Genomic DNA, 13,255 nt, shown 5'->3' with positions numbered 1-13,255 from the left:
TGGGGGCCTTGTGGAGGCTGCCCCTGGTGACTGGGGGGTGGGGGTGGTGGGAGACATGGGTGGGGGCCTTGTGGAGGCTGCCCCTGGTGACTGGAGGGGTGGGGGTGGTGGGAGACATGGGTGGGGGCCTGGTGGAGGCTGCCCCTGGTGACTGGAGGGGTGGGGGTGGTGGGAGACATGGGTGGGGGCCTGGTGGAGGCTGCCCCTGGTGACTGGAGGGGTGGGGGTGGTGGGAGACATGGGTGGGGGCCTGGTGGAGGCTGCCCCTGGTGACTGGAAGGGTGGGGGTGGTGGGAGACATGGGTGGGGGCCTGGTGGAGGCTGCCCCTGGTGACTGGAGGGGTGGGGGTGGTGTGAGACATGGGTGGGGGCCTTGTGGAGGCTGCCCCTGGTGACTGGGGGGTGGGGGTGGTGTGAGACATGGGTGGGGGCCTTGTGGAGGCTGCCCCTGGTGACTGGAGGAGTGGGGGTGGTGGGAGACATGGTTGGGGGCCTGGTGGCAGGTGCCCCACAGTGCTGGGGGGTGGGGGTGCAGGGGGACATGAGTGGGGGCCTGCTGGGGGGTGGGGGTGCAAGGGGACATGGTTGGGGGCCTGCTGGCAGGTGCCCCACAGTGCTGGGGGGTGGGATGGCAGGGGGACATGAGTGGGGGCCTGCTGGGGGGTGGGGGTGCAAGGGGACATGGTTGGGGGCCTGCTGGCAGGTGCCCCACAGTGCTGGGGGGTGGGGGTGCAAGGGGACATGAGTGGGACATGGTTGGGGGCCTGCTGGCAGGTGCCCCACAGTGCTGGGGGGTGGGGGTGCAAGGGGACATGAGTGGGGGCCTGCTGGGGGGTGGGGGTGCAAGGGGACATGAGTGGGACATGGTTGGGGGCCTGCTGGCAGGTGCCCCACAGTGCTGGGGGGTGGGGGTGCAAGGGGACATGAGTGGGACATGGTTGGGGGCCTGCTGGCACGTGCCCCACAGTGCTGGGGGGTGGGGGTGCAGGGGGACATGAGTGGGGGCCTGCTGGGGGGTGGGGGTGCAAGGGGACATGGTTGGGGGCCTGCTGGCAGGTGCCCCACAGTGCTGGGGGGTGGGGGTGCAGGGGGACATGAGTGGGGGCCTGCTGGGGGGTGGGGGTGCAAGGGGACATGGTTGGGGGCCTGCTGGCAGGTGCCCCACAGTGCTGGGGGGTGGGGGTGCAGGGGGACATGAGTGGGGGCCTTGTGGAGGCTGCCCCTGGTGACTGGAGGGGTGGGGGTGGTGGGAGACATGGGTGGGGGCCTGGTGGAGGCTGCCCCTGGTGACTGGGGGGTGGGGGTGCAAGGGGACATGAGTGGGACATGGTTGGGGGCCTGCTGGCAGGTGCCCCACGGTGCTGGGGGGTGGGGGTGCAAGGGGACATGTGGCTTGGCTGGGGGGCATGCCCATGGTGGATGGGCTGCCTGCGGGACATGACCAGGGGTGCAGGGTAGTCCCCTGTGGTGTGGGCTGCCTGCAGAGGTCGTGGAGGGGGTAGAGGGGAGACCTGGGAGGACCCACACTGGCAATTCACCTCTTCAACTTCCCGCACACCCACGTAATACACTGCCCCACCCGCACAGGCACAATCGCGTGTAGGATTTCTCGCGCACCCCTGTAATACACGTACCCAGGCCAATCGCGTGTAGATTTTCTCGCGCACCCCTGAAATCCACATACCCAGGCCAATCGCGTGTAGCATTTCTCGCGCACCCCTGAAATCCACGTACCCAGGCCAATCGCGTGTAGATTTTCTCGCGCATCCCTGTAATACACGTACCCAGGCCAATCGCATGTAGATTTTCTCGCGCACCCTTGTGGAGGCTGCCCCTGGTGACTGGGGGGTGGGGGTGGTGGGAGACATGGGTGGGGGCCTTGTGGAGGCTGCCCCTGGTGACTGGAGGGGTGGGGGTGGTGGGAGACATGGGTGGGGGCCTGGTGGAGGCTGCCCCTGGTGACTGGAGGGGTGGGGGTGGTGGGAGACATGGGTGGGGGCCTGGTGGAGGCTGCCCCTGGTGACTGGAGGGGTGGGGGTGGTGGGAGACATGGGTGGGGGCCTGGTGGAGGCTGCCCCTGGTGACTGGAAGGGTGGGGGTGGTGGGAGACATGGGTGGGGGCCTGGTGGAGGCTGCCCCTGGTGACTGGAGGGGTGGGGGTGGTGTGAGACATGGGTGGGGGCCTTGTGGAGGCTGCCCCTGGTGACTGGGGGGTGGGGGTGGTGTGAGACATGGGTGGGGGCCTTGTGGAGGCTGCCCCTGGTGACTGGAGGAGTGGGGGTGGGGGTGCAGGGGGACATGAGTGGGGGCCTTGTGGAGGCTGCCCCTGGTGACTGGAGGGGTGGGGGTGGTGGGAGACATGGGTGGGGGCCTGGTGGAGGCTGCCCCTGGTGACTGGGGGGTGGGGGTGCAAGGGGACATGAGTGGGACATGGTTGGGGGCCTGCTGGCAGGTGCCCCACGGTGCTGGGGGGTGGGGGTGCAAGGGGACATGTGGCTTGGCTGGGGGGCATGCCCATGGTGGATGGGCTGCCTGCGGGACATGACCAGGGGTGCAGGGTAGTCCCCTGTGGTGTGGGCTGCCTGCAGAGGTCGTGGAGGGGGTAGAGGGGAGACCTGGGAGGACCCACACTGGCAATTCACCTCTTCAACTTCCCGCACACCCACGTAATACACTGCCCCACCCGCACAGGCCCAATCGCGTGTAGGATTTCTCGCGCACCCCTGTAATACACGTACCCAGGCCAATCGCGTGTAGATTTTCTCGCGCACCCCTGAAATCCACATACCCAGGCCAATCGCGTGTAGCATTTCTCGCGCACCCCTGAAATCCACGTACCCAGGCCAATCGCGTGTAGATTTTCTCGCGCATCCCTGTAATACACGTACCCAGGCCAATCGCATGTAGATTTTCTCGCGCACCCCTGAAATCCACGTACCCAGGCCAATCGCGTGTAGATTTTCTCGCGCACCCCTGAAATCCACGTACCCAGGCCAATCGCGTGTAGATTTTCTCGCGCACCCCTGTAATACACGTACCCAGGCCAATCGCGTGTAGAATTTCTCGCGCACCCCTGAAATCCACGTACCCCGCTCAATCACGTATTTAACTTCCCGCGCGCCACTTTTTTGATGCGCTGGGACTCTACCGCCTGCCTTCGTGTGGCGGCCGTGTTTCAGCTTGTGCGTGTCTTTGGCTGTGCGTGGCTTTGCCCTATTCGATTCCATGAATACGTGTGGTTCGAGTGCGTGTGGGCGTTCCGTCTGCTTCCCTGCAGTACATCCCCAGTTACGCCCTTATTTTCGCGTGTTGTTCCCCATTCCGCGCGTTACGCCCCATGTCCCGCCCACTTTCTGGTGTGTGCGCTGAGGTTGTGCGCTTTCACTGTGCGCGTCGCGCACGCCTTTCGCGATGTTGCAGTGACGTGTGCGCCATGCACGGGTTTGGCGCACATCCCGAGGAAGACACGCGCAGGGACTTCCATGAATCGCACGCGTGCACGTGCGCCTCTTTTTTTCCGCTTGCGCCTGCTTGCGCCGGCTTGCGCGTAGATTTTCGGCGCACGTTTGTTCCATGAATCGGCCCCTAAGTCTCAGGAGGGGTGAGAGTGATCGGAAACCCAGAATGAGCACACACAGCAACGAACCACAAATTACTCTTATACAAGTGTATATGAAAAATATCAATACATTTATTGTCGGCCGGACCAAATAGACACTAGTAACTTTAGTTAGCAATGAGAAAAACAGATATCACACAAATCCTGTATAGAGTATATATACAACACATTTCCTAGTGCAATTTAGTTATACACTACAACCACAACCTGCAAAAAAAGGTTTAAGTTTAGTGTACAAATGGCAATAGGTAATCCTTCAGAGTTTGTTCCCTTATCCTTTGAGTCCAACCCTATGAAGAGGGGAGCCTTGTGCTCAACAGTACAGTTTTGGGTAAAAACACACAATCGTGCAGCTGCAACAAAAAGGGGGTCTTCTTTGTAGGGCTGTTGCAAGTCAGGAAGGGGCTTGTGGCAATGAAGAATAAGTACCCAGTATTCGATTAGGCTCTGCTCTTGGCAGCAAAGCAGTATTCAGGTGGTGAGAATAGCTAGGGAGAGCAGGCTAACCAAGTCAAGTTCGAGTACTTTTAAGGGCTACTTGTGCGTAAAAACACTCGGCTGTGCCAGGGGTCCACCGGTAAGTTATGCAAGTACTCACTGACCCTCGGCACAGTCCCGACCAAACTTCCCCAATTTAGTCGCGGTCGCTAGTAGGTTTGAGTCCAGCAGTTTCGCGTTGCTCCGGCTCTCAGCGGCTGCAATGGAGAACGATCATCCGTGACAGGACCGTTGCCTTTTCCCAGCTTCCGAAGGAGGTATGAAGAAAATTCCAGTGCAGCTGGATTCAGGGCACAGGAGAGCAGAACGGCAGGGGAAATATAGTGACTGTCACACCAGGTAGTGAAGTGGGAATTGTGGATGTGGGCAGCGTTACACACTCTCCTAATTCGGGAGCCAGAGGAGCTAGTCCTGTGAAATTTGACCGGAGAATGTACAGGGGTACAATGCAAGCAAGTGATGTCCCAAGTCCAGGGTCTGAACATGAGACAGCGGTGATGCTGTGGTTTACCGTGAAGTAGAGCTGGACAGTTTGCTGGATGACCCAGGAACCCTTCCGAAGGGGCTCGTTCAGTCGGTAAGCAGTGGCGCATAGATTAGTTGTTCACACTACTAAAAAGGGGTGAAGTACCTTGCCAGGTCTTATTGATCCAACAAGAAAGCAGACGTTCGACAGGACAGCAGAGGGTGAAGGGTGCCAAAGCATGCCAAAGTGTCTGTGGTTTCATAAGTTTGTTTCTTCATGTAGGAGACTTGGCTCCTTCTGTAGTTCAGTGAGAACACAGGTGATTGACCTGGAATGGCTGCAGAGCCCCTTCTCTTATCTAAGATTAGCTTTGCGCCAAGAACGAGGACTTCCAAAAGAAGATCTGCTCTCTTGCACGCATCCCAGATGTGGACCAATCATGACCCACAGTGGTTTCAGGCACTCCAGACATCGCGGCACCAGCAGTGTGGATTGGGACTAGACATTCTAAGCCCTCTTCCTGGACTCACATACGTGATGGGCAGAAGCCCGCAACAGAGATGGCTTTTCGTCGGAGGCTGCATGCCCAAATAATGAAAACCCGGGTTACTCAACCTGGTTGGAGGCAAGGGACAAAATGGCCATAGGACAGAACAAAACGCTTTGTGGCTTGGCTATTTTCGCACCTGTCCACAGTCTTGAGCAAACGCAGTAAACATGGTTTAATTCAGTAAAAATAAGTAAAACATTATTAAAAGTAACTGCTGCCACCAGCTCATCCCAGGTACACTCATACGGTCACCCAAAGATCCTTTGAGGGTGTCTAGGGCCATAAAATAAAAAGGGAACCCAAGCGCACATTACTGGAAGGTGCATTGTGCACTGTTGAAAAGTTACCATGAAATGACAAAATAGTCAAAGACTCAGGGAAACATAGTTTTCCAGGACTGACAGTGTGAAGGACGTGTCATTTCCCCATAACAAGTGAGCAAAAGCCTAGGGGAGTTCAGCTGAAGATTGGGATCCACTGGAAAAAGTCATGTTAGGATAGCCACACAAAAGCAAAACGTTTGGGGGTTCCATAAATGGAGAGAAAATTGCACATAAATTAAATCTTTCCTAACACCGGCCACCTGGTAAGGCTGGATTTTAGGGCCAGACAATTAAACCTGATATGGGTGGCTTGTGGGGAAAGGAGCCCCGATTGATCATGGATTTTCAATAGAGTTGTCAAAGTGGGGGTTGAGACCACGTGGGATGTATTTTAGAATGAAATGTAGATCCAACACGTTTGGGTGATAAAACCAGGAACAATAGATCAAAAGGAAATGTGTTTACTCTCCTCCTCTTCACATCAGCGGTACTTTCATAGAATAGCTGTGTGCGTCACAAGTAGGGGTAAAGGTTTCTCATCAGATGGAACCTGTGATAATTGTAATTGTTTGTAAGTTGTGTATACTGTATCTAGGAGATGTGACTATGTCCAAATATGGATAGTTACCAGAGAGGTGTGTAGTGTAAATATGAAGCATGCACTTATAAGTTAAAGAGGATTTTGCTTAGATGAATGTATCCAATAAGAAATGTGGGAACTAAAGGGAATATGGTTACATTGTATAGGTTTAAACAATCATGTGTGGGGGTTGACTCTGTAACAAAAGCTTTGGAAGCACTTTAACTGTTGCAAATTGTATAAAATGTGTTTTCTTTGTGTGGGTTGAGGAGACGGGTTAGTTTACTCCTTGATGTCATTTAACCCCTCCCGGCCGTTTGTACAGTACACTTGCTTTACGGACAAAGCATGTACAAACTCTTTAACAGTTGTCCTGCTTTTGGTTACAGTGATCAAAAGGCCGACTCCTACATTTGGCATGCCTGGGTGGGCCTCAGGGTCTCTGAAACATTAGTGGTCTTGGGTCCACCCAGGTTGGCTGTGGAGCTCGGCGGGGACCAGTCTTCGTACTCGATAAGGAGGAGGGCTGCAGGTACCATATTAGTTAGAGGCCCATCAGGCCCCGCTTCCAGAGGTGTGGTACCATGGCCCGGCTTCGCAAGCCAGATTATAGGAGCACCACTTTGGAGCGCTTTGGGGTTCACTTTCAAAAGGCCCACTCCTACACTTCTACATCCACTCTACCGTTGGACTGACAAGTGGAGTTAGAGGTCCAACTGAATAGCAATCCCAGACTTATCCTAATTGCAATATCCTTTTTGCAGCCCTGGTTCCAATCTGATACAATGGTATATTTAATTATTGATTTTCAAGGGTTTTTTGTACTTGGAAATCTCTGCGGTCAGTGAGTTATCATAATGTTACACAGACAGCATACATCTCTCAGAATTGTTACCAATTTATGTAAACATTACTGGGACAAGAATGTATCCATAATTCAGTAATTATTGATGTTTTAACAGCATCACTTGTGGGATATTCCACTTCAAAGCACCAACAGTAAAAAGTGAGCAGGAGTAACATAAGGAGTGGATGTAATAGTGAAGGGACAAGAGGAAAGATAAGTCATAGTGGAGATGGAAATAGATGCCTCATTCACAGCCTAACCAGTCATCCCATTCTAGAAGTCAGATCTGATTGGACCATGTATTACATCACAGAGAGGGACAGTCCTCCACCCACAAGGCTTGCTTGCTTTCTAGGCTCAGGGGATTAAATATAGTGTTGGATAAAATGTTGGAGTTGCTTGAAACATACCACTAAGTATGTGTGCAGGTGATTAATAAATGTATATATTCTTTTAATTAGACCTGGTTAGATGACAAGGGGCAAATGTGACATGGTCAGGAAGCTGAGCCTGTCAAGAGTGGATGGGGATCCCTCTCAACCTGGGGACGGTGGCCTTACAGTGTGTATGCCAGACCCAATTCTGCCCCAGAGTTCGAGTGTGGGAGTTTGGAGCGCCCCCATCTCGGTCCCTGCTTCCTGTGCCTTACTAAAGTGGGAAGCACCATTTCTTGATATGATATGAGTTTATTTATATAGCGCTTATACACAGTGTGTTTTAACGCGCTTCAAGGCAAAAGAGGAAACAAGGGAAAATACAATGACATTCTTACTGGCCATGAACAGCGAGGATGTGAAATTTACTATTGTACTCGGCCTGACGACATTTCAGATAGTGCAAGAGCTTAGACACAGATAAGGAAGGGAGAGGGAGAGTGGGAAGGAAATGGAAACAGAAAGGAGACTACCGTACTAGGCCTGACGACATTTCAGATAGTGCTGGAGGGGAGGAGGGAGGAAAAACAACAAGTAAGGGCAAGGGGGAGGAGACAGATGAGGTTGCTATCATACTAGGTCCAGGGACAATTCTGATAGAGTAAGTGCATAGAATAAAGTATGGGAAGGAGGGAAGGATATCTGAAAAGGGAGAAAGGGAGAGAAGGAGATAACAGAGAGTAAGCAGTCAAAAAGTGGAGAAGCAAGATGGGAGAGTGAATACAATTGCAGAAGTCAGTAGTAACACATAATGTTGCAAACCAGGATACAAGATGAAGATGGGTACAGCATGATTCAGAGCCACCATGAGTACAAGATGCAAAGGAAGTTCAGCATGAAAATTGAGAAAGGGTGACGCACTGTGAATCAATGAAGTCCATAAAAGTGAAATCCAGCATTGGCCACAAGACGGTGTAACCAGAATGTATCAGGACAGACTCCTGCAAAAGTAGTCTGGAGGTCAGGGCGTGGGGCCCTGGGTCCTCCTGGTCCAAACAGGAATTGCCCTTTTCGTTGTCTGCCTTTTATTTTGGATGCCCGGACGAGAGACGCCCTTGATCTATGAGTTAAGAGCAGAAAGAAAGAGGCAGGGATAACAAGGTGGGTGGTGCTTAGGCCAGGTGACCTAGATCCACGTGCACCTGCTCCTCATCTTCAAAGGAAAAGAGGCTAGAGGGCTCCTTAAGTAGGCAAAAAGAGAGACAACCAGGAAGGCACCAGGTGGGCGGGGTATGATAAGTGGGGAAAACGAGCACAACACGTCTACAGCTATCAGATGTATTTGTGGTAGAGGCCCAACTTCAGAACTCACAGAGTGAGAGGTGGCAGCCAGCGGGATGGCAGGAGAACACCAAATCGATAAGACCAGCAATTCAGAGACTTGATGCAATGTGGACACAAACTTTACAATTGACTTTGATTGCAACAGGCTGCCATTATAGAGAGCCAACTGACTATGTATAAAGGGGGCAGGTCATACGTCCCTTTTTGTATGCTTTGATTCATGTAACCTGGCCCATGGGGAAAAACAAGTCAGCCGTTTGCTCTGCCTCCTCGGGTACCCTTGTGCAATGTCACCCTCCCTGTGCTTCCTCTCACTTCCACTTGTTCTCTCTCCTTGCCCCATTTGCATGGAATGTGCTCCCCCCGGACATCCGAGAGACAGTCCACAAGGATTTGATAAAAACCAAACTAAAATGTTACTGTCTTAACCTACCACTAATCTGCCTGCTAGCTAACATGTTCCCCTCGCCTCTAACCTGTCTTTGTCTCTCACTTCATGCATAGGAGATAATAGGACTCTCATGATGCTGTTGAATGCATCACTCCATAGCTCAGACTAATAAGCAACGTGTGAGCATCATCTTGTACACAAAAGGTAAATCTATGATGGCTTCAAAGGTTCCACCATGACATTGAATTGTGTCTCATCCACCCAACCCCATGACATCAGTAAAAGGTGGAAGGGGACAATTAGTTCTTCAATAACTGAGCCAGACACTGGGCACACTAAGTCCATTTCATACCTTCTGGAGTTGGAGATGAAGAAATCCCCATCAGAGGGGACCATTTTGGGGCACACCAAAAAAGAAAACAGTAACCAAAACAGAGAATACCTAGCTGGCCCGAGGGGAAGTCAGAAGAAATAGGAAATGCGTCTCCCCTTGCCAGAGGATGAGGGAACGCCCTTTTGAATTTGTGAAACTAAAGGTTGACAGGCCCCTCCCTAGAGAAAAAAGTGTTTGTGAAGGACACAGTGCAGTTGGGACTGCAACATTGTTGCAGACACTTCCATTCATGTTCTCAGCAGGCAGCTTCACCATTCCCTTACCCTCAATGAGCTCCCCTTTCAATCTTCTCCTTACCCCATGTCCTTCATAATCTAATCATTATCATTGTGATGTGATCTGTTTGAACTAAAGCAGATGTTTTGGCTACTCTAATCTTTTTGCCATTCGTAAAAAGTGAAATGTCTAAATATATGCCCATATTGTAAAAGATCTTTCTAATGAAGTTAATGTTAATTAAAATATGGCTTGGAGCCAAAGTGTAAAGTGAGGCAACTGTGCTGCACTTACCTGAAGAAAATACCGGGATGAAAAATTGCAGCACCTGCCTAGTGGAATCCTCCTCAAAGTCAGAGTCTTCGGCATAGTATGTTGCCATACCATGTGCTGAGTCATAATTTTTGTCATATAGCTCCATCCAGGCTGAACTTGATGCCATTTCCACGTATTTAAGGTGTTCTTTTACTCTAGATGTCTCCTGTCTGTGAGTTCTCAAAGAAGCACAAACATGAACTGAGTGCTCAGTGAGTGCCTATTTAAAGGATCCTTCTCCTCCCTTTGGCTCTGGGGCTTCAGGTCATGAATGTGAATTTACATTTTTTCTTTGATCTACCCAAACAAGGGCGCTCATGCTGTTCTTTCATGCACATTTTAAAATGCTGCCACACCTGAGTGGGTTTTAATTTATGGCCAATATTTTGCATATTACTCTTTTTATTTTCACCTGATTTCTTCGTGATCCATACGCTGGGCATCATTCCAAGTACACCGCTTTGGTAAAATGTTGCAGCAAAGTGCCGGTAATTCTGTTACCACCAAAGCGTAGCACTAAGAATGTTGGGGGGAGGTCGTTGACGTGCGTACAGCAAACATCTGGAGGTAAATCACCCACTTTACAACCAAAAACCCTTGAAATAACCACAGCAGAATTAACACAGTAACTTAAAATAAATCCCACATTGAGGCCTCAGGAGTCCAAAAAAGGTGGCTTTCACCACTGTGTCTGCACTTTGTAATTCCATGGTAAATCCAAGGGACCAATTGGCATTAACAGGATTCTAAGACATGCATCAATGAAACTCAAGCAATAAGACAGCAATTGTCATGCCTGCATTTCCTGTGTATAAGACACTCGCACTGAAGTCCTGTGCAATACAGCACTGAAGACCCATCACATTCCAGGTGTGAAGACAAGTCTATTTTATTTAAAATATTGGAGGCCAGCAAAGTATGTCTTGACTGTGACTCTAGCATGGCACCCACACATTCCTAACCTGAGAGTCACTGCGAATCATGGGGGAAGGGAGAAATGCCTTGCAATAAAAACACATCTCAAAGAATCACTGTAAACAAGGATAACATTTCATGAGAAAGAGTGCAGAGGAATCCAGGCTGAAAGGAACTGCTTCTGACGCCCATCACTCATCACACATGCCTGAATTCATGCTCACCCACCTGCCTAAGCCACATAATTTATAAGTACAACATGTCTTTCTACAATCACAATCTCTAATCCGTGAAGGTGAGCAGAGATGTTGGGCCTGATTTACAAAAGCGATTTTGAATGGGAAAACTCCATTGAAGAAGGCTTTGTAAATCAGGCCCTTTGTTGGAGAATGTCTCTTTTGGGGAGTTGCCTCATCCCATCCAAAGAGTGAGAAAGGGTAAGTCTCCTGGAGCTTGGCTACAGCATCGACACTGTCTTCCCAGCCCATCCAGCCTCATTCTAAACTCAACCATCTGATGGTAGCTGTTTATTCCTGAATACAGTTCATTACAGGTCACCATTGCCTCTCTTGAAACAATATTGCCGCACTTTTCAAAGACTGGTAGAGGGGTGCTTATTGGCTAAGGATTAGATGCCAATCTTCTGAAATAACTGCAAGTGTAAGATTTATTAGGACAATTATTGCTGCATTATGTGACCATTCACTGACATACATGGTCTACAGAACCAATATTCTTGTGTCATCTCTTGTGTCTGGCTGAACCCAAGTCTGAGATATGAGATGCTTTTGACTTGGAAACAAAGAAAACATGTGATCACCTTGACTGGGGCATTCAGTGGGCCTCCTTTGGGTGGTGTGTGGATTGGGCCTTTATTGGCATCCTTGGTACTGGTACTCTAGCATGCTCTAAAATGTTGCATGTTCACAAACATGATCTTCTGCGTCACCATTCCTTTTAACAGTGATGGATTTCAGGGATGCCCACATCTCCCCTCACTCCACCCTTTTCTTTTTGTACCAATGCTAGAGAATTGCATGTCAGGTCTGGAATTTCAGAGAGTAGAGGTGAATAAATATTAGTGAAACAAATGATAATTTGGTGCATTTGTCAATTAGTGGGAATTAATATCTCTTCTTCCATGGAGCTATGTGCCCCTGTCCAAAAGCGCTGGTTATAAAACGTGTAGTAAAATTCCATGTTTTGTCCCTCCCCTTAATCAGCATTGAGGCAGACTTCAAGGAGTAATGCATTACCTGATCTCACATGTTATCAAATTATAATGCACTTACATTTAAATATACAGGAAATTTGTTAGACACTATCACAAATTGCACGGAATGGTGCAGGCAAATAATACCTTCATGGTGAGTCACAGTGCTTCCTGTTCTTTGCTTAAATGCTCCTTCACAGAAGTTTAACTGACCACATTTTAAGTTCCTCTTGAGTACAATGAGAGATAAAATGGCATTACCCAAACACAAGCTACATAAAAAAGAGATAAAGTTAAAAATACCTTGTTCCTTTACTAACAATTAAACCTTTAAAATCTGTGTACTTGCCTCTAAGGCTGCACCCGTCCCAATAAAAGGTTTCCTAGAAAAGTATTGGGCTCCTTAGTAAGAATTTTGAAGTCATTTGGAACTGAAAAAGGCAAGAGGGTGGGTCAGGTCACCATTGAACTGTATACCCTATGTAGTAATGCATATGTTCTTGTCAATATTTTTATATTATTCAGTATGTCTTTAAAAATTGGTTATCTTTTAATGTATGGTATAGCAAAGCCCTGAATACGACCTGTGTTGAAGGGTCGAAACATGTGTCGCCAGTATACCTGAATAATAAGACAATCCTCTTTGAAAAACTGATCAGGAGTTATGGAAAATGTTGTTTGGTTCAACACGCTACAGATAGCAGAAAATGATTTTCTTTGAGGGAGCAGCGCCCATGGTTGTTGGATCACTGTGCACTTTCTTGGCATTTGGAACTGGTTTCTACCCAAAAACAACATGTTGGCAAGCTCCTATGTGCATGTTGAATACTAGAAGCTATTGGTAAAAAATAATTGGTCTCCGGTTTGGTGGCCTGAATAATTCCAGTTGATGTGACATTGTCAGATCATTTAGCAAAGATTGATTCCAAATGTAGCGGAGGACTCTGGTGTAGTGATCGCACATGATATGGCGTTAGATTTACTTGATCTCCCTAGCTATACAAATGATCAAATGCTTATGATTGTTTTTTACCAGGATCCTTTACTCCCACCCAAGCCATGCTGCATAGGGCCAGGTTGTAACCTTTTAATGCCACTGGGCCTTTTGGGATCACTCTCAGATCTTTGAAGTGTTTAATTTATGAGGTGAATTTGGAAGTGAACTTGTAAAAGTGCTTGTCTCAGACTATGCCTAACCAGCTAAAGGTCC

At 49.6% G+C, this 13,255-nt stretch overlaps 1 protein-coding gene across 1 annotated transcript in view; it reads right to left on the bottom strand.

Annotated features, from left to right (window-relative positions):
• Positions 1-10,099, bottom strand: part of LOC138527998 (indolethylamine N-methyltransferase-like) — an 87,498-nt gene extending 77,399 nt beyond the window's left edge. Inside the window, exon 1 of the mRNA XM_069639421.1 lies at positions 9,897-10,099. Within this exon, the coding sequence (XP_069495522.1) occupies positions 9,897-10,044 (148 nt within the window). The 5' untranslated portion in view covers positions 10,045-10,099. The remainder of the gene's footprint in view (positions 1-9,896) is intronic.
• Between the last annotated feature and the right edge of the window lie 3,156 nt (positions 10,100-13,255).

Source organism: Ambystoma mexicanum, chromosome 7q (genome assembly GCF_040938575.1).
Source record: "Ambystoma mexicanum isolate Mex_15411 chromosome 7q, UKY_AmexF1_1, whole genome shotgun sequence".
In the NCBI taxonomy this organism is placed as follows: domain Eukaryota; kingdom Metazoa; phylum Chordata; class Amphibia; order Caudata; family Ambystomatidae; genus Ambystoma; species Ambystoma mexicanum.
Note: the sequence above shows the minus strand (reverse complement) of the source record. Positions and strands in the feature narration are given on the sequence as shown.